General features: G+C 47.1%; 1 protein-coding gene across 4 annotated transcripts in view; it reads left to right on the forward strand.

Moving 5' to 3' along the window:
- NLRC5 (NLR family CARD domain containing 5) overlaps nt 1-19727 on the forward strand; it is an 85007-nt gene extending 65280 nt beyond the window's left edge. For 3 of the 4 annotated variants that reach the window (XM_034788707.1, XM_034788709.1, XM_034788708.1), the window contains 12 exons: nt 1428-1511; nt 3738-3821; nt 5357-5440; nt 6044-6127; nt 7080-7163; nt 8966-9049; nt 10184-10267; nt 11597-11680; nt 12250-12333; nt 14037-14120; nt 16010-16093; nt 17531-19727. In XM_034788707.1, the coding sequence (XP_034644598.1) occupies nt 1428-1511; nt 3738-3821; nt 5357-5440; nt 6044-6127; nt 7080-7163; nt 8966-9049; nt 10184-10267; nt 11597-11680; nt 12250-12333; nt 14037-14120; nt 16010-16093; nt 17531-17612 (1006 nt within the window). In that variant the 3' untranslated portion in view covers nt 17613-19727. Of the gene's footprint in view, nt 1-1427; nt 1512-3737; nt 3822-4589; nt 4697-5356; nt 5441-6043; nt 6128-7079; nt 7164-8965; nt 9050-10183; nt 10268-11596; nt 11681-12249; nt 12334-14036; nt 14121-16009; nt 16094-17530 lie in introns of those variants that run through there. The other variant, XM_034788710.1, reaches the window with a different exon arrangement.
- Nucleotides 19728-23005: the final 3278 nt, after the last annotated feature.

Consider the following 23005-nt stretch of genomic DNA (forward strand, 5'->3'; position numbering starts at 1 on the left):
CCAGCCGGGGGCGCAGGGTCTGGAGGCTGCCCGGCAAACCGTGAAGCCGGTAGTGCTCGGGCTTTGGGCAGCCCCTATGCCTCCGGACCCTGCGCCCCCAGCCGGGCACTTCCCCTCCCAGGCTCCGGCGGCGCAGGGTCTGGAGGCACGGGGCTGCCCGAAGCCGGTAGCGTTCGGGCAGCCCGGCTCTTAAACAGAGCCGAAGAGTCGGGGAGGAGCAGAGCCGCCATTTTCCTGGACATGTTCGGCTTTTTGGCAATTCCCCCCGGACGGGGGTTTGACTGCCGAAAAGCCGGACATGTCCGGGAAAAAGAGGACGTATGGTAACCTTAATCAAAACTCCATAGCTGACCCCTGACTTTGTAACGGACCAAACCGCAGCCCCATTGGGTGGGGAAATTGGAATTCAGACGTGAACGTTGCAACTTTCGCATATCTGCGTGTTAACATGGCATATGTTCTAGAATGTTCTTCTGTGAATTGTTGGAATGGGGCACTTGAGCATTTAGTCATGGTGCAAGACTTCAGAGAAATTATCACGTCCTGCCCCCTTTCTTTAAGTAAAAACATATAAAGACAGAGGGCCTGATTCTCATGTACACTGTGGCCATTTTATCCTCCTCCAGTCAGTAAAGGGGGCGTAAGGGTGTAAATATAATCTATTCTCACTTTAAGGCCCCTTTATACTCCCAGAGTGGTGTCAAATGGCTGTAGCTAAATGAGAATCAGGCCCATAGACTGTATCTTTGCACAATACAGTCTTTTGGGACTCGTTCACTGTTGCTGTTGGCGGAACTTGCAGAGAGTCCGAGTCGGTACAGATCAGCACCCAACATTTTGGACTCTCCAGTTCTCTTGGGTCTGTAAAATGGAGCAGGAAATCACAAAAACGTTCTCTTCTCGTTTGTTTTGGCTCTTCATGTGCCACAAGCTTAGCCCCGAGGGGTCCTTCCTTTTAGGCAGACCCCTAATTCTGAAAAGATTCAAGATTAACAGGGGGAGAAACGAGTGCAGAGCTGTCATGTTTGGGTATAAATCCAAGATCCCATGTTCATGTATGGTTTCTAAAGACCTTTTGCCATTTTTTGCAAGAGGGAGAAATGAGTGCCGAGCTGTCATGTTTGGGTATAAATCCAAACCCAGGGTCCCAGCCCTGGGACCCTGGCCATTTACATTCTGGTGATCTAATTTCCCCTCTGTGGTTCTATTTGGAAATATCAGGCTCTCAGCATTTTAGTATGTGGGTACCAATTGGTGTTAACACTTCCCAACTTCCCGGTTGTGTTTTATGCTGAGAAAAAGCTTCTGCATTCCACCCCAGAAGCAGCTGCACATCAGTGGTGAGGGAAGTGATTCCTATATCTCCTGTCTTGTTGGACGGCCTGAATGGAAGTCATTCTCATTCGGTGCTGCTACTGGTTTTTCAGGTTGACGTCCAGCAGTGTTACGCCAAGCGGAATGGGACACCTGGTTGCGGGGTTGCAGCAATGCCATGCTATGGAAGAACTTAAGTAAGTTTATAGTCCTGGTGCTATGTAGACCCTGTTAGGCCAGTCTATATTTTATGATTAAACTGCAGTTACTTACAAGCTGTGTGTCATGGATGAGTGTAACTACACTGATGGCTGGTAGACATCAGCTGGGGGAGAAGTATGAATTCCTTAGTATTTGCAACTAAGGATGGGCAGAACAGGATTAGTAATGTGTGATTAGGGCAGGGAGAGCAGGGTTCTGTGTACAAGCCAAGTGCTTTGCTATCCTCAGTACCTCTGCAGTATGTGTGAACACCCGTGTCCCACTGCAGAAAGGCAGTAATTTCAGGAACCACATTGCAGTGTTAGAAGATACACCACATCCAGGAAGGTAGCACCTTCTAGTGGCAGCAGATGGCATTTACAGAAGCACTTTTATGCCTTGCTTTACAACCACCCATGGTACACCTCTGACTTCTCCTGTTTTGGAGTGCCAGCCATAGGAAGCCATCCAGACCAAGACCTAACACTAGACCAAGACACAATGGTCCTGAGAAATGCCAGGAGAAGAACTGAGTTTTTGGTTCTGTGACTGAACTGAAAAAATCCAGAAAAAAAATTGTTTCTGGTCAAACAAAACATCTTTGACCTGAAACTAATTTGTCAGTTTTTTTTTTATTTTGTTTTTGGGTGTTTTTATCCTTTTTTGTTTTGTTTTTTAAAATAAATCTAACTAAATTTCTAAATGAAACATTGTTTTGAAACGAAAAGTCAGAATGTTTCCTTTTGAAAAAGTAGAAATGTAAAGTTGTCGACCCAAAACTACATTTTTTGAGGAATAAACTATTGCAAAGAATTTTGCTCAGCTCTAGTCATGAGTGTTGCAACCTAAAGATCGTAAAGTCAGTTATTTTATCATTCATATCACTGCGGAGGCATCACCCTTAGAAAACAGCATCCTTGCCCCAAAGATCTTACAGGCGAAAAGTTGCAGAATTGTTAGTGTCTTGAGCCTGCTTATTTTATTTGGTTCTTATAAAGAACCCTGAAAAATCAACACCTTTTATAATGAGAGCAGGTAAAAGAAAATTAAAAGAATTTCTAAAACATTTTAATTCCGATGGTTTTTAGAAGGACTGACTTATTTTATTTCCTAATTTTCCACTGAAACCCAGTGTTGTGGCCATCAGTGAAATAACAGGATGTGCAATTTAAAAGAAGATGTTTTAGCAGTTATTGGAAATCTCACTAGGTTTTTTACAATTTTATTGTTATTAACATACATTAACTTTCCATACAGGTATTAATAAATCTTATTTATAACCTGTATTTGTTACCTGCAAAAGAGACCTAGTTGTGATTGGCCGGCCTTTAATCATTATCAGTGTATTTTGTTCAAATTCCCAAAATAGTAACCACCTGTTACAAAAGCGATGTGACCCCTGATATAAGGATGTCTGTTATTTTCCCATTATCAAATTTTTATTTGCTTTAAAAATTGGTAATATCCTCAAATGAACATTTTCATTTTGGGGAGGAGGTGGGAATCTCATCATGTGACTAAGCTGTCCAGTCAAAATCTGGAATGCAAAAAACAAACAAACAAACAAAACAACCCATAGAAGAGCAATAAACTTTCCCATCATAAATTTCCATTGAGAAATGAATGTATTGGCAGATGGGGGGATTCTCAACATGCTTTCACGATATTTTGGGTTTTGAAGCAAAAATGAAGAATTCTTACGTCTGAAACATTTCTACCCGTCTCTGTTAATAATGATCCTGCAATTCTTAGCCTTTGTAATTGCTTGAGGTCTCAGAGAGGCAGCTCTTCCTTTCTCCAGGTCTCCTGGGGACAGTTTTGGCTGAAAGGGAATGAAGAACTTGCCTCTCATGCTGTGTATGTGTTTTATGCACCTTTGGCCTCATCCCGCGCCCATTGAAGTCAATGGCAAAACTCCCATTGACGTCAGTGGGGTGGGGTCTTTGTAACACCAGAAAAGAGTATTTCCCATTGCAATCTCCTCAGCAGCCCCACACTGCGGAGGACACAGGGCTGCAAAACGTTTACATGACAGTTAAGAGGCTTCCCTTTGCTAACCCTGTGGGATCAACATAACGACACGGCTTCCATAGAGAGCTCGGACGCTGGCCTCCATCAGCCTCCCATTGCTTTGACAGCTCCTGCCTAGCAAATTGGTCACGGTCTGTGAACTCTCCGTTTAGATCTATGCACACTCATTCCTGTGACCATTTGCCTCTTAGCCTCGGCTCCCTGGGACTCGATGACACGGCCATTCTCATGCTGGTGCCAGGACTTCACAAAATGCCTTTACTGAAAAGACTCCTGTAAGTATGTCTGCGCAGGCCTTCATATACTGTAGTGTTAGCAGGGCCATAGAGACACTAGTGAGAGAAGGAACTTTTGTGATTCATTCCCTGAGCATCTCACATTGATGCCTAGCTTAGCTATTACGTAGTCTCTGGAGAGCAGATTTAGCCCTAAGGAATCTGTGTACGGTCTATGCACTGTGCTAGACTCAAGAAGGAAAGTTTCCATCGTGAGTATGTCTGACCGCCTTGTAGACAGGCTTGCTATCATAGCAGCAAGGAAAGCTGGGCCTGTGTACATGGCCCTGGTTGGGGTCTCAGGAGATGGAGGTTCATTTCTCCAGCTCTGCCACTCACGCTGTGTGACCTTGAGCAGGTCTGTGCCTCAGTTTCACCTCTGTGCAATAGGGGTAATAATCCCCTCCCTACTTCACACGTTTGTTTTGAGGATAAGTTTGTTAATGTCTGAGTCACTTGGGTACTGCAGTCTGAATCCTTCCCGTGCTGTCAAACATTGCTTTGGGCCTAACCAAAACTCTGCCACCAGTCTATCCTGGAATAATGCAGTGAGGGGGTCAGATAAATACTAACCTAAAGAGATAACTATCTTAGCACAAAGGTGCTGCACTGTTCTACAATTCTGCAGTGACGCTAGCAGCCGCTGCACTATTTGCGTCATTATTCTGGTATTTTTGGTAGTCCCTACTTTTATTGACTAAGTAATGATGAAGTAGCATTTTAAAAAATATTTAAAATTTAAAAAAGTGTCCATCCTCCTCTTCGCAGCAAATACACTGAGAAGAGGAAACACTCAGGGGCAGACTTGCAAAGCTGAGCACAACAGATGCACCCGTAAAAATTCACATGCACCCAGTGAGCCCAAAAAAACTCCCATGTAAGTCCAGTTAATAGACAAACTTGTAGCCAAGATCATAATTTCCTGCTTTGCGGGAGCACGGGGGGTCTTTCACTTGCACACCCATCAGAATCTCCAGTAGCGATAGCATTACAGTTATAAGAACAGGAGTACTTATGGCACCTTAGAGACTAACAAATTTATTAGAGCATAAGCTTTCGTGGGCTACAGCCCACTTCTTCGGATGCATATGCTTATGCTGTAATAAATTTGTTAGTCTCTAAGGTGCCACAAGTACTCCTGTTCTTTTTGCGGATACAGACTAACACGGCTGCTACTCTGAAACCTGTCATTACAGTTATGTTACAGGAAACCACGGAGTTGATCATTTCACTGTTAAGTAGACTGTTCAGTGGTTACCGTGGATACATGCAGCTGTTTCAGAGGTTGATGGTAGCATATTGTTTTCAAGCCGAGCGATGCATTGCATAGATTTATTTTTTCTTTTTGAATTCCAACACCAATGCGCCACTTGCATTCCATTTATATCTCTGTTCTTGAAGCCTTAAGTGGGACTCAGATGGCCCACAGGCCGTGTGCTGACCCTCTGCACAGCGGTGAAATTCATCCTCTATCCAGAAAGCCATGCCACTGAATAACAGTCTAATGTGTGGTATTTTGTGAATATTCTTTCCAGCTTGAACAATAACAATGTCGGTAGTGAAGGCTGCTCCCACCTGGCCGAAGCTCTGACGAATGCTCCTCATATGGAAGAAATCAAGTGGGTTCCTCCTTTCTTGTAATCTCTCTGCCAGTGATGGGGATGGATTATAGAGCTCAAGTCAGGGGGTGTTCTTAGGTGCCGTTATATGAAAGAAGCAAGTTTTATGGGGGTTGCTTATGCTCTAGTGTCTGGGCTGCTTGAATTAGAGATGGGATCAAACCAAAACGTCAGATGCAAAATCTGAGCAAGTTTTGGTCTGATTCGAGCTGAGGCGCTGGCACATGTAACGACATATAATGGGTTCAACCGAAACGCCAAGTTTGAACCCCCTCTGTCAAATTTTGACTCGGGAGCTGTGTATTGTAGCTGTCGCTGAGAACGGGTCCCAGTGCTCCCAAGATCTGGAAACGTTTAAATCTAGATCCAGTCTCAGGCCCTTTTCTTGTTGTTAGTTTTCTTCATTGCAACCAAGCCCTGTCCCTTCTCTAACACAAGACGCAGTGAAAACAAACCCCTTTTTGACGTTTGAAGTTCATTCAGCTGTGACTAGTGAACCAATTGTGGTTCCCTCCAGCAGATCAGGGCTGTTAAACAAGACATTGCGCTCAGTGGGAAACTCAGCGTTTTCTTTCATAATGTGGCTTTTTTTTCCCTTTAAAGTTTAAGCCATAACAAGATTGAACATGCTGGTCTGGAAAAAATAGCCATGCTCCTGCCGGAATTGCAAAATCTAAAGAGAGTCGAGTGAGTCGCTTTATATTTCGGGTTGAATAATGGGATTAATTAGAGTTAGAGCTCAGGTTGGGGGGAATGTTCATGTCTGATTTTATTAGACCTGCATAGAAGGTACTGGGAAGGCTCCCATATTGACTGCAATTGGTTTTGTGACTGAAGGTTGCTGCCATGTCCTGCCTGGGCAGCACAAGTCTCTCCCGTTATTGGAGACCTGGAGGCCAACGGTTGGCTATGCCGCAGGGAGTGAATGCCTTGGTGTGTTGGCCTGATAGGATAGTTGTACACTTCTCTAGCCCATGCATTACACCTCTACCCCGATAACGTTGTCCTCGGGAGCCAAAAAATCGTACCGCGTTATAGGTGAAACCGTGTTATATCGAACTTGCTTTGATCTGCCGGAGTGCGCAGCCCCGCCCCCCCCGGACCGCTGCTTTACCGCGTTATATCCGAATTCGTGTTATATCGGGTCGCGTTATATCGGGGTAGAGGTGTACCTGTTCTGTAGCTACATGGAGGGTTTCAGCCTCAGCACGTCCCATCACCGCTACATTTATTTCCTAACAAAAGTGTGGGAGGGGGGAAATGGAGAAATTTCTCTTTCTGGCCAGTTTCAGCTGGTAAGAAAATTCACCCCAAATCTTAGGCCATGATGGGGTCACCCGCTGAGAGAAAAAGCAGCCAGTGCTCTGATGGTCTAACCTAATGCATTAGAAAGCCTTTCTCTTCCAAGCTATTTGATGGAGAGACGTGTGTGTCTCTTGACAAACTTTTGGATTGGCATCTCCGGGCCTGCTTCAGTGGTAGCTCGTTATTATGATGCCCTGCGCTCCCTGTCACGCCACTCAGCCATGAAACAATCTGCGGCGAAAGCGCCATTCATGCCACGGCTTAATTTGTATCTGGTATATCCTGGCTCCTTTCAGCCATTGACAGACTCTGCCTGTTTCCATGTGTATTGTAGCCTGTCGTCGAACAGCATTGGCCCAGCTGGAGGGGAGTTGCTGGTGGAGGCTCTGGCTCGCTGCAGGCATGTCGAGGAGTTACTGTGAGTCCCACATTCACACTGGTTTGTAGAAAGTTCTGAGGTGTCACATCTGCTCTCCCCAGTGGAATCAATGGGTTGTACAGACTCTGTTAATGGAGTGGAGCCCAAGCCTGTGCCTTGTACAGAATCATAGCTAGGATTTCAGAAACACAGGGCCTAGAGCAGAGGTGGGCAAACTATAGCCTATGGACCGCGTCCAGCCCGTCAGAACTTTTAATCCGGCCCTTGAGCTCCTGCCGGGGAGCAGGGTTGGGGGCTTTCCCCACTCCAGCTGGGGAACAGGGTTGGAGGCTTTCCACCCAGCTCCCGGAAGCAGCGGCATGTCCCCCCTCCAGCTCCAGCTCCTACACGCAGGGGCAGCCAGGGGGCTCCACACGCTGTCCCTGCCCCAAGCGCCGCCCCCCCTCCCTGCAGCTCCCATTGGCCGGGAACTATGGGAGCTGTAGGGGCGGCCCCTGCAGATGGGGCAGCATGCAGAGCCACCTGGCTAGTGCCATGCCTCCACGTAGGAGCCAGAGGGGGGCATGCTGCTGCTTCCGGGAGCTGCAGGGGCGGGACTGCCTGGAGCCTGCACCCCTGAGCCCCCCCTGTACCCCAACCCCCTGTCCAGCCCTGATCCCCCTCCTGTCCTCTGAACCCCTCAATCCTAGCCCAGAGCACCCTCCTGCACCCCAAACCCTGCATCCCCAACCCCACCGCAGAGCCTGCACCCTCAGCCAGAGCCCTCAACCCCCCGTTGCCCCAGTCCCAATCCCCTCCCGTCCTCCGAACCCCTCAGTCCCAGCCCAGGGCACCCGCTGCACCCAACCATCAATTTCGTGAGCATTCGTGGCCCACCGTACAATTTCTATATCCAGATGTGGCCCGCAGGCCAAAAGCTTTGCCCACCCTTGGCCTAGAGTGTGCCACACATCTGCTTGATGTGTATGTTACCTACGAAATAAATATGAAAGCTGTATAATTATTACTATATTAAAAATGGGGGTTGGGGCTGATTTGAGATTTTGTTAGCCGAGGACCATCGCTGAATTTATTACTGTTCATCTAACTCCCTATTAGTTTGCAGAAGAGAAGTGTCGATATCCTATAAAATAATAAAAATCTTTAACCAGAGTGGGGGAAATTATTTCTGTTGCAGTTAAAATGTATAACCCACCCAGTTAGCCTCCAGATTATAGGATATGGGACTAAGCTCATGCATCAAAAAATATAATTACAGCATAAAGCCCCCGTCATACCATGCAGTCAGCTCACGGCGCATGTGAGTCAGTTGAGTCAACAGGACGCCACATGGGTGCTGGTGGCATAACACACCTGTGTCGCGTCCCCATCAAGTGGCTAGTGCACATCGAGGAAAGCAGCCTACTACTGCTGGGAGCTGATGGAGTTTCTCCTTCAGCTCAAGTAGCAGAAGATCCTGACTGAGTTCCGACCCTGCAGTCTGGATTGAAGGAATGGGGCCTAATCTCTATGTCGATAAAAAGGAAATAACAAGTATTTGAATTATTTAATTCACCTATTGGTTGTATGACTTAGTGGTAATTGCAGTGGTATCAGGAAATATAACCACAAGGTAATTACACCATGCTTTAATTGACTGTTTAATGACTGGATTATGAAGCATAACTATTATTTCAGTCTGTAGGAATATTCAGTCTCCAAAGGGTTAAGTAAGGACATTTATGTTCTACCCTCAGCATGTGCAGCTCCTCTTAACATTAACAGGAGACACACTGACATGGGTGGGAGTGGGGAATTAGGCCTGTTAGTTCGTCATAAATAATGTTTCATATTGTTTTCAGATTAGCCAGGAACCATGTCGGAGACAAGACGGCAGCGAGACTCTCCCTCTCTCTGCCTAGCATGTGCCACTTGAAGATCCTTCAGTAAGTGCTTGCTTCCACTTCTGTACTCACATTCCAAGAGGCAGGGCACCCCGGAAATCCTGGGACTGATAAAAAAGAGACTGAAAATGGAAGCAGGAGAACAATGAATCGGGGACATGGTTAAACAAATCTAAAATGCATGAAGTGAACAAAGACTTGCCAAGACCAGGTTTCATTACCTACCTGCTTCCAATGCTTCCTAACACAGTTTGACTACTATTTATTGCCATATGTCTTTACAGTAGTGTCATTCCATCATAAAAACTTTTCCTCATTCCCACTAAGCTCTTGGCCTCGGTAAATACCTTGTGGCAATCAGTTCCACAGATTAGTTAGGAAATGTATAAAAGACTTCCTTTAATCAGTTCTGAATATGTTACATATTAATGCTGTTGGGTGTCCTCTTGTTCTCATCTGACGAGAGGGTAAATAGGCGCATCCATCTGGCCCGTCATTATTTTCTCACCTCTTATTTGTCTCTTCTCTAAACTGAGTAGTGCTAAGTTCTTAATCCTCAGGTGGAAGTCTTGCCAAGCCTCTAATCAATAGAACACTGCCCTGCTCTCCCACAGCAGCAAAACAGTTAAACGACCCTAATTTTTCTCTCTACTATCTTAGACCAAACTCCCCCCTGCCATGGGTACAGGTCAAATACGCTGTGCCATGCAGCTTTTAATTTCCTGGGGGCGTTGCCTCTTATGGTGACTGGCCGATCTTTGTCCATCATTTATTAATGTAGCGCTAAATCTCCCTGTTTAACTACAGCTGCTTTGTGAATGAGCGTCGCGTGTGAAAAGCAAGGGGGGATTACCTGTGAAATTTTAGCCCCGTTTAAGTCAACTGGGAGTTTTGGTTTGACTTTAGTGGGGTCAAGATTTCACCCTCCACATGCACTGAGGTGAACAAAGGTACATTGGAGTGGCTCGATAGAGTACAAATTGCTAGCCACATTCCGATCACTGGTTTGTCGCTGTTCTCAAGGTCTCATAAAGAAGGGTGCAAATGTCAAAGATAGGGATTCCGGTTGAATCAGTTCTGGAAAAGCAGCTGTTTCTTTGACAGGAAGTCGCATATACAAGGATTTGTTCCAGTTTTCTTCTGAAAAGTTTGTGTCTGAATTTCTTCTCTCACCAGTCTGCAGTCCAATAACATTGGTTCACTTGGAGGAACACCGCTGGCCAAAGGCCTGGTTGAATGCCAGCAGCTAGAAGAGATAAGGTAGGTGCTGTTGGGAATTAATAGGGACGTGTTAAGAAGTAGGACTCGGTGTACCTCTGCCTGTCGGTCTGGATTATATATTGGCTTCCCTGTAAAACTAAGCCCTGGTCTACACTAGGGTGGGGGATCAACCTAAGATACGCAACTTCAGTTACTAGAATAGCGTAGCTGAAGTCGACGTATTTAGGTCTACTTACTGCAGTGTCTTCCCGGCACTGAGTCGACTGCTGCCGCTCCCCCGTCAACTCCGCTTGTGCCTCTCGCCGAGCTGGAGTACCGGAGTCGACGGGAGAGCGCTTGGGGATCGATTTATCACATCTACACTAGACGCGATAAATCGATCCCCGATAGATTGATCACTCCCCGACGATCCGGGGGGGTAGTGTAGATATACACTTAGCGTACAAACAGTAGTACACAGTTACGTGTAGAATTTACAACTATGTAGGTGAAATCCTGGCCTCGTTGAAATCAATGGCAAAACTCCACTTGCTTTCACTGAGCCCTGGATTTCACCCATGGAGTTTAAAGCCCCTGTGCAAATGCACAGAGCCTGTAGGTCAATCCTGCTTCGTGCACTGACTTACAGAGCGTGTTCAGGGAGACCTTCCCTGCATATTCCCTCTTTGCGACACTGGTATCAGGATATTGCTCTCTTAGCATCACCTTCCGCCAGCCAGCCTAGGCCCAAATGTGGGATGCTGTGTGTGACAGGAGGTAACACGTAAAATAATCAGACAGCTTTGGGATGCCTTTCTTTCAGTATAAAGGACTCCTTCTGAAACCTCTAGGTCGTGATGCTTTACATCTGAAGTAAATAATTTTCCGAAATAAAACTGACAGGGACATGAAATTCGAGGCAAATGAAATTGCCCTGATGCCACGCCCTGGCTTATTTCATCAGCAACCTCTAGGTTAAATGACGGCAGAGTGAACCATTGATCCCGGGTGTGTTTTACAAAGCAACATCTCTCTATCTTAGGTGCTGACATGGCCCCTTTCTCAGTCTTTAATGCATTTACCTTTACAACATGCAGTGAGGCAGGGCAATGCTATTGTTCCCATTGTACAGATGGGGAACTGAGGCACAGGGAGGTTAAGTGACTTGCTCAAGGTCACACAGGAAGTTTGTGGCAGAGCCAGGAATTGAACCTCGGGTTCCCGAGTCCCAAGCTAGCCACTGACCATCTTTCCTCTTCTCAAGCCCTCACCTCAGCACTACTGTTTGTTAAGGAATGGGGTTGCTTTTTGCCAGCGTTAGCAGCTCAGTGTCACTTTTCTGATCACAGCTTCTTACAGCCACTCAGTGTGTTCTGACTGTCCTTGCAGTTTGTCAGAGAACAGCTTTGGGGAAGGCGCCATCCGCACCCTGTCAGAGGGGCTTCCACGATTCACCCGGCTCAGGAAGATTGAGTAAGTCCAATTGCGTGAGGCACAGTGGATCGGTGGTTCTCTGAACAAGATTTCAGCGGTGACCCAGCCAGCAGGGCTTGATTCTCCGCTGGTGTTGACTTCAGTGGACCTATGCCCATCGACACCAGCTGGCCCAGGGGGTGTGGTCTGTGGCTGCTCTAATTTAAACTGAGGGGAGAATTGGCCTCAGGCAGCCCCATGGATTGATGAGCGAGCACAATGGCGGAATACAGGCACTTTCCCTGCCTCTCTCAGACCCAAAGAGTGGGGCCTCTAACAGCTGTGTAGACACTCGGGCTGGAGCTCGGTTTCCGAAGCCTAGGGGTGGGGTAGGTTTCGCTGCCCTCACCGCAGTGTCTACACAGCTGTTTTCAGTGCAGCAGCACGAGCCGGAGTCCGTAGAGCCGGGCTCCGAGGTGTGCTGCCACGGGTTGTGAAACATGGCGTAGATGTTCCCAAGGGGATTCCAGACGGGCAAACGGAGTCCCTGACATTTCCTGCGATAAACTGCCTGCCGGCCGTGTGGACCAGCAATTCCATTTGTGTTTCCAAATCCTGCTTCCCTTTAGACTGAAACTGTGTGGAATCAGCGATGGCGTTTCCAAACATCTTGCCCTTGGCTTCAGTCGTTGTCCCGTCATTGAAGAGATCATGTGAGTGCAGGGCGTGGGTATATATCTCGCCTCGGGGCCCGAATATCCATTTCACACTAGTTAGCACCTTCCTGTCTTCTGGTTACTGTGCACATTCATTCCTGTCTAGCTCTCGTGGTATCTTATTGAAACCTGAATGGAAATTGCAGGTCAGTGGAAATGAAACCCACACCTTCCTCTTTAACGGATGCCCCTTACTGCCGGCATCATGGCATCTCATGTGAGAGCGAGAGAAGCAGGTTACTGGTCTGGATTGCTGCTGCCCTGCCCCGTTGTAAAGTGGGTATGAAAAACTACCAGATCAGAATGGGAGCACAGTGTACATTACGACAATTCCCTAACCATCTAGCAGGGGCTCGCAGCTGACTTTCTACATTCATAATCACTCAGGTGATATGTATTGAACTGGTTAGTGTGTATGCGTGTCACTGCCTTCCATTGGATGGAATCAGAACTGCTCAGCTATGTGTCACAGCCCCTATACTGCTAGCGGGTAAGGAAGAGTCTCCTTTAGCTGCAGTGTTATCCGTTTCTGGTTTTGGAGCAGGCAGTCCTGAGTTCTAACCCTTCTGTCACCAGGAAGCTCTGAGTGGCCATGGGGTGCAACAGAGTAACATTTGTGAATTCCCTAAATGGCCAGGAAATTGTTACAATATAAGGCCCCGATCCTGCAAAATGTCCCGATTTTATAATAAATGGTGTAATCACACCAAAGCCACAACTCTGCCCTGCTGCCAGCCCTGCTTCCTCCCCCCCCAGGAGGGAATTGCCATTGCAACCCGGAGCAGGCAGGGGCACATGGACTGGGCACCCCTGCCCCAGAGGCAGCAGTGGCATACCCTGCCCCCCGTAAGAGCTGCAGTTTCCTGCCACAAGTGCACGGAGTCGGTTGCAGAAGGGCTAGTCTGTGCCGGGGATGGCAGCATCCAAGGGCTGGCAGTGCGGAAATCTGCAGCAATTCTAAAAAGTTGTGTTGTCGACTAACAGTTGCAGTTACTGCAACAAACCCCCCATTTTCATAGAGTCTCACCGCTACGCCATCTGGAACGTCCCCCTGCTCAGCGGGTGCTGACAGCTGGAGTCTGAGCCTGTCCCCTTCCAGTCAGGACAAAAACTCCCTCGGTGACAAACCAGAAAGCAAAAACTCTCATCCTCTGAAAGGTCACATGAAATCCTGTTATACAGAGCTCAGAATAAAGGGCAGGTCGGAGAATTTTACGGGCGCTGTTGTGGGCCCCATTAGCTACCGCCTGCTGTGACAGTTTAACACCATGAACAGACCAAGGAGCTGCCTTGCTCTACCGTTCTGAGCTGATGTACAGGAGACCCGAATCTTGATTAGTCTCACTCCCCGGGCCAGCTGGCCCGCAGAATGAGCAGCACCCCACTCAGTTCTGTGGAGTCCTGTCTTGCATAGGAAGATATTGTGGCCATGAGGTAGTTCCTCAAGGGGAAGAGTAGAAAGCAGGGGGGAAATAAAGCTTCCCGAGGCTGTGATGGGGAAAGTTTCCCCCTAGGGTCAGAGCAAAATAAACACTTCCTCTTGCTAAAATCTTGTGGTTCACTCTATGACTTTGGCTCTCCAAAATCATTGTGCTAGTATGTGATGGAGACTGCACCAAAGCGCTGCTGCTGTATCTCTGGGGCTTACGCTTTCATTTGCCTCAGGTGACCAACCAGTTGATGTTTCTGGTTCTATTTAGATTGTCGTGGAACAGTCTTGGTGATGAAGGTGCCCTGGAGCTGGCCACGGTTCTCCCACAAATGGCAAGGCTGAGGATGCTAGAGTGAGTGTGACGTGGTAATATCAAGTATTGCCCCAGGGGAATTTCCATATATGGAATCACAGACCTTATTAAATAGGAGACATTTGTTAAAGGAAATAGCTATAAACTGTAGACACGAGAAAATAGGCTTCCACACAGCTTGAGTTCTTGCTTAGTCTGCTTTGTTTACCAGGGACCAAACTATGCCTAGAACTCTACACAGTGCAGAAAGACATCTAATAGCTCAATAATGCACTGCAAGTAAACATGTAATTATATTCACTAAAGAAATATCTGTTGACTACGAGGTGAGATTCAAAGTTACGATGAAAGGAGAGAGAGAGAGAGAGAGGATTTGGCTCAACAAGGAGTTTTCTTGAGGTTTTTCACCATAAAATGGATGTAGTTAAACTTACTTTTCATTGTTAAATGTTTGTTTCATTCATCTGGGGCCAAGGAAGCATTAGTTGGTTTCTAAGGCCTTGGCTACACTTGCAAGTTAGAGTGCATTAAATCAGCCCCGGGTTCCCTAACTCCTGAGGTGTCCACACTGGCAAGGCACGTAGAGCACCTGGACTCGGCCGCTGGAGCGCTCCTGGTTAATCCACTTCCATGAGAAGCATAAAGCTTGCTGCGCCCCGGCTGAAACGCCCGGGTGTCAGGGTGGACGACGTGTTGCATTACTGCGCTGTGATTGGCCTCCGGAAACGTCCCATAATTCCCTGAAGTCAAGTGGCCATTCTGGTCATTGTTTTGAACTCGGCGGCAGGCATGCAGATATCCCCTTTCAAAGCTCCGTTTCTGACCGCCAGCTGCTTATCTGCCAGGACACAAAGCAACCCGTTACTGTGGAATGCTCCTGCTGCAGAGGCAGGCGTTTGTGCGTGTGTGTGTGTGAGAGAGGGAGGCGGGGGATGGGGGCTGATGTTGGGGTTTCCCCCCGCCACTGTCTGAACTTACAAGACAGCATGCTGACACACTCTGCCCCCAAAACACAGTCTCTCCTCCCACATACACACAACACGCTCCACCCTCCCCCCCATTTGGAAAGCACGCTGCAGCCACTTGCACGCTGGGATGGCTACCACAATGCACTGCTCTCTGTGGCGTCGCAAGAGCTGTTAATGTGGCCACGCCAGTGCGCTTGCAGCTGACAGTGTGAACACACGGCAGCGCTTTCCTTGCTGCGGTCTCCGAGGGCGGCGCTCTACATCTGCAAGTGTAGCCATAGCCTTAGGCTGTTACATGCTCAGTTTCACTGGCCGTGACTCAGGGCTTGTCTTCACAGCACAGTTAACTGGAATTATAGCTTGAGTGTTACCCCTAACTCAACTCCCATCCACACACAAAAATCTCTAGCGAGAGTCAAGTGGTGCTTTAAGCTAGTGATGCAGTGGGGATGCCACCACGCCAGCTATCAGCAGCTAATCCGGTCAGTGTGTGCTGCTAATCCGGTCGCTCTGTGTAACTCCCAGTATTTTGATATGTGGTCACTGTCACTCAAGTTAGGCTAGTTTGAGTCCAGTAACTCCAGCGAGAGCCGCCACACTTCAAAATGGAGCCTACTTCCCTCCAGCCAACTGCTGCAGTGGAGACAAGCCCACAGGCACTAGCAAGAAGGCCATGTTTGCAACAAGGGGGTCTGTTCCTGACAGTCCTTGGCACTGATCCTGGAGTGGGATCCACTGAGGTTCTGCATAAATGCAGGGGTCCATGCTAGCAAATCTCAGGCCATGGTGAACAGCCGCGGTGCCCTTTGCTTTTGCAAACAGGGAAAGGAGGACGGAGAACTTCTGAACCTGACCCGTGTCGCAGAGCATTGCAGCCTGTGGTACATAGCAGAAGCTTAGCCGATCTTTTCCTAGCCTGTTCTGAAAACCATTTGCACATTCTCTTTCCCTTTCTGAAAGTCTGGACAATAACCGCATTGCAGCTCGGGGTGCCACAAAGCTAGCGGAGGAGCTCGCCAAGTGTTATGGAATTCAAGTCATACGGTGAGCATGCATCTCAGGTGGCACCAGGGTCTGGGGGCAGTAGCACTTCTGTAAGGGTGATGGCGCCCCACTGGCCAGTCAGCATTAGGTTCGCTGGAGTGGATTAGGACACTAAATTGGGCCCAGACCTAAAAACATTGTGGGCTTCCCAGACCGACTATTCCCCGCAGAGTAGCTCGCCCTTCTCAGAAGAAGTCATAGCAATAAGTGATGGAGTTCCCATCCAGAGAGACATGGTGGGTGAGGTAATATCTTCTACTGCAACAACTTCTGCTGGGCCAGACCTGAAGAAGAGCTCTGTGTGGCTCGAAAGCTTGTCTCTCTCACCAACAGAAGTCGGTTCAGTAAAAGATATGACCTCACCCACCTTATCTCTAATATCCTGGGACCGAGACAGCTACAATACCACCGCCTACGTCCCATCTAGCCCATCCTTTCGCCCAGTGTGAGATTGCTCCTTACCATGCATTTTCTGTTGCTCTGGTTTTCCATGGGACTCCCACCACTCCCCTGGGGAGGCTATTAGACAGTTTCATACATCTCACTGTCAGGAAGCGTATCCTGGTATTGCATTTTCCCTTCCATTTTTCTACATCTTGTTACACCCGGTTGTACTCCCTTGTGTTCTCCCCCAAACAACCCATCTTCACTCCTGGTGTCTACATCCTTCCCATGCTTGGAGACCCCTTTGTTTCCCCCAGCTTGAGTTCTTGCTTAGCCAAGCTCTACGTATTGAACTCCCTTTAACCTCTTCCCTAGTCCCTCCAGCCCTGTGATCATTCTTGTTACTGTTCTTGGAACTCCCTCCGATTTGACAATATCCGCCTAGTAACGGGGCCCCCAGGACGGAGCACGGTTATTCCAAGTGCAGTCACAGCAGAGCTGTATAGAGAGAGACTCTTCCCTCCACTCCCCCCCCCCCCCCCCCCTAATTCCCCCCGTCTTTGTCTTTGCACAAGCTGGTCCAAACGGCATTGGTCTCTTTTGCTGCTGTATCATGCTGGGCACGCCTGCGTAACTGGCTGTTCCCTGCTACACCTAGGAATGACCGCATCCCAGCTTTCTCCCTCTCGTTATGTTTTGGAATATTTTTCTGTGGGTTTATTAGGTCAGCTCTTCCTCCCACTTCTGATACCACAATAAACCCTCGTCTTTTGAATCAGAAATCTCTCCCCCAAGATAGACAACTCATCCCACCCCAGCTGGCAGGTAAAAAGCTGTTGTGCTGCCCAACGCCAGCTGCAGCTCTGCCTCTGAAGCAGTGGTACCCCCAGGCCCCTCTCACCACTGGGCCTGCGTGCCAATGGCCCAGACCTCCCTCACCAATCAGCCCCTGTGGATTAGGAGCAGACAGTTATGAACTGCACCCCAGCAGGAAGGAGGAAGGGTATCTGGGGATATTTCGAACCACTAATAACCCATGCGATGTCGTTTTAGGCTTTGGAACAATCCAGTACCCAAGAACATTGAAGAAAGTCTTACGAAGCAAGATGCAAGATTGCATTTCTCATTCTTTTAATAAAGGAAGAACATTAAATGACTAAGAGCTGATTTGGTAGGGTAGGTAAGCCAGGTACCACTACTGCTATCCTGGTGAATTGCACTGAAAAGGAGCCTAGAGAAACAGAGAAAGCAGAATTCTAAAAATAAATATTGTAAGCATGTGGCATTCTAGCCCTGCTCTTAGAACACAGAGGTAACTCTATTATATAAACCTCAAACTAAGCTTCCTCCTGAGTTTGGTTATTCTGATGTTACTCCCTGTAAGACCTCTCTGTTCCTGGCCTTAGTTCCCATCTACCTCAAAGAGAGATTTAATCTTTTATACTCCTGGTTTGAAGCCAGTAAGATCCACTGGATCTGGCAGTCCGGGTGAGTCAGAAGACTAGCTCTGTATCTTTATACAGGACCATAACACCTGATACCAGGATGAGTCAGAAGAACTCTGCATCTCAGTGTGAGGAGCTAGAACCTAACACCCTATTGCAAATACTCTTCAATGTGTTGTTTGAATATGGTGTATATTTCCCTCCGACCAGTATCATTTCTAAGGCTGGGCAAAATATTCACAACAAACTGGTGACTGCTTGGCATTTTGTTTTGATTCTGCGCGCTACTGTGTGAACATCAGCCTATTGTCAAGCAAACAAAGATCGATCTTCACATTTTGATCGCGTAAAGATCAAGTTTCAATGAGAAAATAACTGTTTCATAATGAGCAAAGTCTGGAGGCTGCAAAATGGCATAGAACAAAATTGTAAATATAGTGTGAGAGGTATTTCAGGGTGGGGGCAGGAGAAAGCTATTCCAGGAGGAGAAAGATATTTTCATACTGCTTTAACTGTTTCACTGGGCTTGGAATGCTAAATGGGGCCCTCTATTTGAAATTGCACTAACCTGTTTGAGGTGAAGGGGGAGTTGCGTGGTCTTGGATGAAATGCTGCAATCGCTACATGGGCCCAATCCTGCGATCTGATCTGTGTGAGCATGTAGTCAAAGGGACTGTCCATGCATATCCAGTGGCAGGATGGGAGCCATGCGGAGCACCTTATTTATACCCATTCATTGCAATGTGGCTGACTTGTACGTTTGGTACTGTAAATATTTAATCTCTGAAATGAAATGGGTTTATTTATCGACTTGTTTACAGCCGTGGTTTGGATTGGGAGCTGCATTCTGTTGTATTAAAAGAAGCATTTTTTAGCAATGACGAGTGCTGAGAAGTGAAGAGCACATGTCCTGCTGGTTCCCACTATTCCATGAAGTATGGGGAGTGATTGTTTTTATTGAAAGATCAGTGTTAAGTTTCCCAAGGTGCATATTTGGTTTTGATTTTTATGACTCATTTGGTTGCAGCGTGGTTATACTCTGAAAAGGGATGGGGCAGGGGAGCCCAAAGTCACCAGTGAGCTTCCATAGTTAGATCCAAATTCAGTAAGGCACTTGAGCATGTGTGACTTGAGCATGCGCTCAAAGTTAAGCACGTGCTTTGGTGGATCTGGGTTGTATCTCCTTTCCATGTTTCCAGATGGAATTTACTTCGTTTACAAGTGAAAATAGGATTTTTCTAACTGCCAGCCTAGCAAACGGCAGCTGAGTGACTCCGGGTGACCTGCTGTGGCTACTGAACCCAAGGAGCGTCTGTGAGTTTGAGTTCTGCCCTTAGCAGGTTTCTGAGAACATGTGTGGGACACATTAATTGTTCTCTGCCTACATGGTCTCCTCCCAGAAGTTTAGGTGGTCAGATTAGCTGATTCTAATGGTCCCTTCTGGCCTGAAAATCGATGATACTCAGGCTGGGAACCTAAAAGTCAAGTTGGTTTCTTCCAGCGTTGTGCACTGAATTGTGATCACAGTTTTGTCACCTTCAAAAACAGCTATTGCAGAAGTTCTGTGCTTTTAGCACCCACTCAGTAAAACAAAAACTCTAAAAACAAATTTTAGCACTTGTAAAAACAGATTTCTTTGCCTGTTTTATCATTGTATTGATAACACTGTAACTTCTACATTTGGACATGGTGAGATTCTACTCCAGTTTATTTTCCTCTTTCATTGGTTGGAAACATTCACTGTTGTACATATTTTTATGCATTTTAATGAGAGCATATGTGTGATTATTGAATAAATAAGAGCGCCTGGGATTCTGAAGCTGTTTGACTTACTTTCGTGTTCTGTTTCTAGTCCGTTTCACTTTCTGGTGTTTGGGCATTAATGCACAACAGCTGCATAGGGGTCAAAACATTGTGAAGCAAATGTTGTTATTAATCATGTTTATTATGATAGCACTGAGAGAGAAACCGAGAATGGGGTCCCATTGTGCTGGGCTAGTGCGGTACAAACACGGTGCATGGTGAGCAATCCCTAAAAACACGCTGTAAAAAGTCCCTGCCCCAGAGAACCTACAAGCGAATTAAGCAAATGCAGTATTGCCATATAAGTCACAAGTCAGGTCCACAAACATCAAGAGATTGGCTCAAAAATCACAAGATTTTTTTTAAAATAATTTTGAGGTTTTTATTTACCGTCTGCTTTTTAACTTTTAGGGAGCACTCGGGTCACAGTTTCAATCTTTTTTCCCCCAACAGTGAAAGATAGAAACGTACTATTTGTTTTTTTACACAAAAGCTGAGATTGTCAGATAGTCACATGATTCTGTGAGGTGGGTCTCTAAGAAACACACCAAATAGCGTGAGACTCAGGTTAAAATTGTGAGAGTTGGCCACACTGCCAACCTTTAAAAATTTAAAACAATCAAAGGGTTTGTGGGGGGGAAATCTGCTCGTGTTAGGGATTATCCTGCTTCCCTCTCTTAAATCTAAGGGCTGGTCTACACGGGGGGAGGTGGGGGGGGAATCGATCTAAGATACGCAACTTCAGCTACGTGAATAGCATAGCTGAAGTCAAAGTATCTTAGATCAATTTACCTTGGGTCCACATGGCGTGGGATCGACGGCTGCGGCTCCCCCGTCGACTCTGCTACCGCCGCTCGCTCCAGTGGAGCTCCGGAGTCGACGGGGAGCGCGTTCAGGGATTGATATATCGTGGCTTAACGAGACACGATATATCGATCCCCAATAAATCAATCGCTACCCGCCGATATGGCGGGTAGTCTGGACGTACCCTAATTGTGAGACTTAACTAACCTGAAGAAGAGCTCTGTGTCAGCTCGAAAGCTTGTCTCTCTTGCCAACCGAGTCCAATAAACCCACCGTGTCTCGCTAATATCCTGGGACCGACGCAGCTACAACAACACTGCATACTAGTTAAAGCATCCTTTTCAGAATTCAAGACCAACTTCCAAACACGTGCCCATCACTGTCCTTCTTTATACAAAAGCTCATTCTGGCAGCAAAAGAAACAAATATCATATATACACAAAAGCAAAGAGACCTGAAACCAAACCCCTTCCAAACCATGAGGTATCAGTATCTACTTACAAATATATATATATATATATATATATATATATATATATATATATATATAGTATATAAAATAGGGCTAGACACTGTAGTTTGAACACACACATTCCGATCTCAGCTGTCTAAAGTCAAGGCACGTGGACTCTGCAGCGGACTGCACCCAATTGTTGCTCAGGACCTCTCCAGTCTGTGGAGCTCTTGAAATTCCATGGCAGCTTCATCTGAATTTTTCAAATTCAGATTTGTATTGAATTAAAATTAAAAAAAATAATCCAATCAGCCCCTGCTTATTTTTGATATTAAGTTCCATTTATTTTGTGCTGCTCCCCACGTAAATAGGAATTTACATGTGGAGAAGATCTCCGGTGGTGGGGTTTTGCGTTTGGTTTTTTCTTCCAGTTTTACATAACAGGAGTCAATTGTTGGAAGCTTCCGTTCGACAAATTCAGCCTTGAAATAATCGACAGTTTCCTAGCACTGAGGGTGATTAAACATTAGAACAGCTTCCCGGGGGAGTGATGGACTCACCATTGCTTGGCGTCTTTAAAATGAGATTGGGTAGCTTTCTAAAAGATACGCTTTAATCCAGCTTCTGGGAGATGTTCTACAGCTTGTGCATTGGGGCGGGGGGCGGGATTGGATGGTGGTGGGGGTCCTTTTTGGCCTTGGAATCGGAGAATCCATGAGTTCCCGCTATTCATTCCCTTCATGTCCTCATGGGAGGACAGGATTGCTTGCATTGCCCTCAATATGCTTATAACTCTCGCAGCTCTGCATTAAAACAATGGCTGTAATCAAATCTCATGCTCCAGGGCTTCAGCCAGTCAGGTGCAGGGGTCAGGAAGGGTTTTCCCTCCCAATGCACAGTTGGTCAGATACGTTCTTCTTTTTTGGGGGGTGGGACGGAGGTTGGTTGGTTTTTTTGTTAGTTTGTGTGGCTCTGAAGCAGCAGAGCTTTCCCACAGCTGGAGACAGGTACAGAGAATACTCTCTTAGGGCTTGTCTACTCGGGCCCTGGGCCCTGGACTACGGGAGGAGGTGAATTGCAGTGCTCACTAAAGTGCTGCGCTATAACTGCCCTGTGTAGACACTGCAGGTGCGAGCTAAATGTCCTGTTTGAAACAGGACTGCGTTAGTGCCAACGAGGCACCTTTGATTTCAGAGTTCAAATTGCAGGGCCATGTAGATAAGCCCTTAGATGCCTGGCTGGTGAGTCTTACTCACATGCTCAGCGTCATCCTGATCACCCGATCTGGGATCAGGAAGGAACTTTCCCTGAGGTCAGCTTGGCAGGGGGCCTGCGGGTGGGGGAGAGGGTGGTTGCTTTGCTCTGTAGCACAGGGGGTGTCACATCTGCGAGGATCATTTGAGCACGTCTCACCGAATCAATTCCCTGCCATCACACGGTGCCTCCAGCACTGTGGGTGAAACGTAATGGACTGTGATATGCCAGACTATGTCATCCGTCTGACAATATGTAGCCACTTCATAGAAGTCTTCAGGGGGAAGCTGGAGTTTTGGAAGCTGGCGAGGAGGCAGTTTAGTTGTGTGGCACTCAGGGAGACATGGGAAGTGGTTTGGGATTGCAGGAGGAGCACACTAGCTGGATGCGTCTGCTCAATTGTTCAGCGGTGAAATAGTTCACGGGATTGACATTTAGATGGTCACGATTCGTTTTCAGCGTTTTCACCCCACGGAGATGGATGTGGGCAGTACACTCATCTCAGAGCTATTGTTTGGGGAGTTCTGCCTCTCAGGAAGACAGCACAGAACTTGGTTCACAGTGGTAGGTGTTTTTGCCTGAGACTGGAACGTTGAAGAATAAAAAACCAGAAGCTGAGATTGTGGAACATAGCCCTATGGGAAGGACCAGCTTCTGCGGGAAATTCCGTAGCTCTGAAATACACAGAGCCATGACTAGCTAACCTCGTTCGTGTGATTGACACAAGGACAGTCACAGGGATCTCTGGGACAAGAATCAGGACAAGAC

Source organism: Trachemys scripta, chromosome 13, assembly GCF_013100865.1.
Source record: "Trachemys scripta elegans isolate TJP31775 chromosome 13, CAS_Tse_1.0, whole genome shotgun sequence".
NCBI classification, from domain to species: Eukaryota; Metazoa; Chordata; order Testudines; family Emydidae; genus Trachemys; species Trachemys scripta.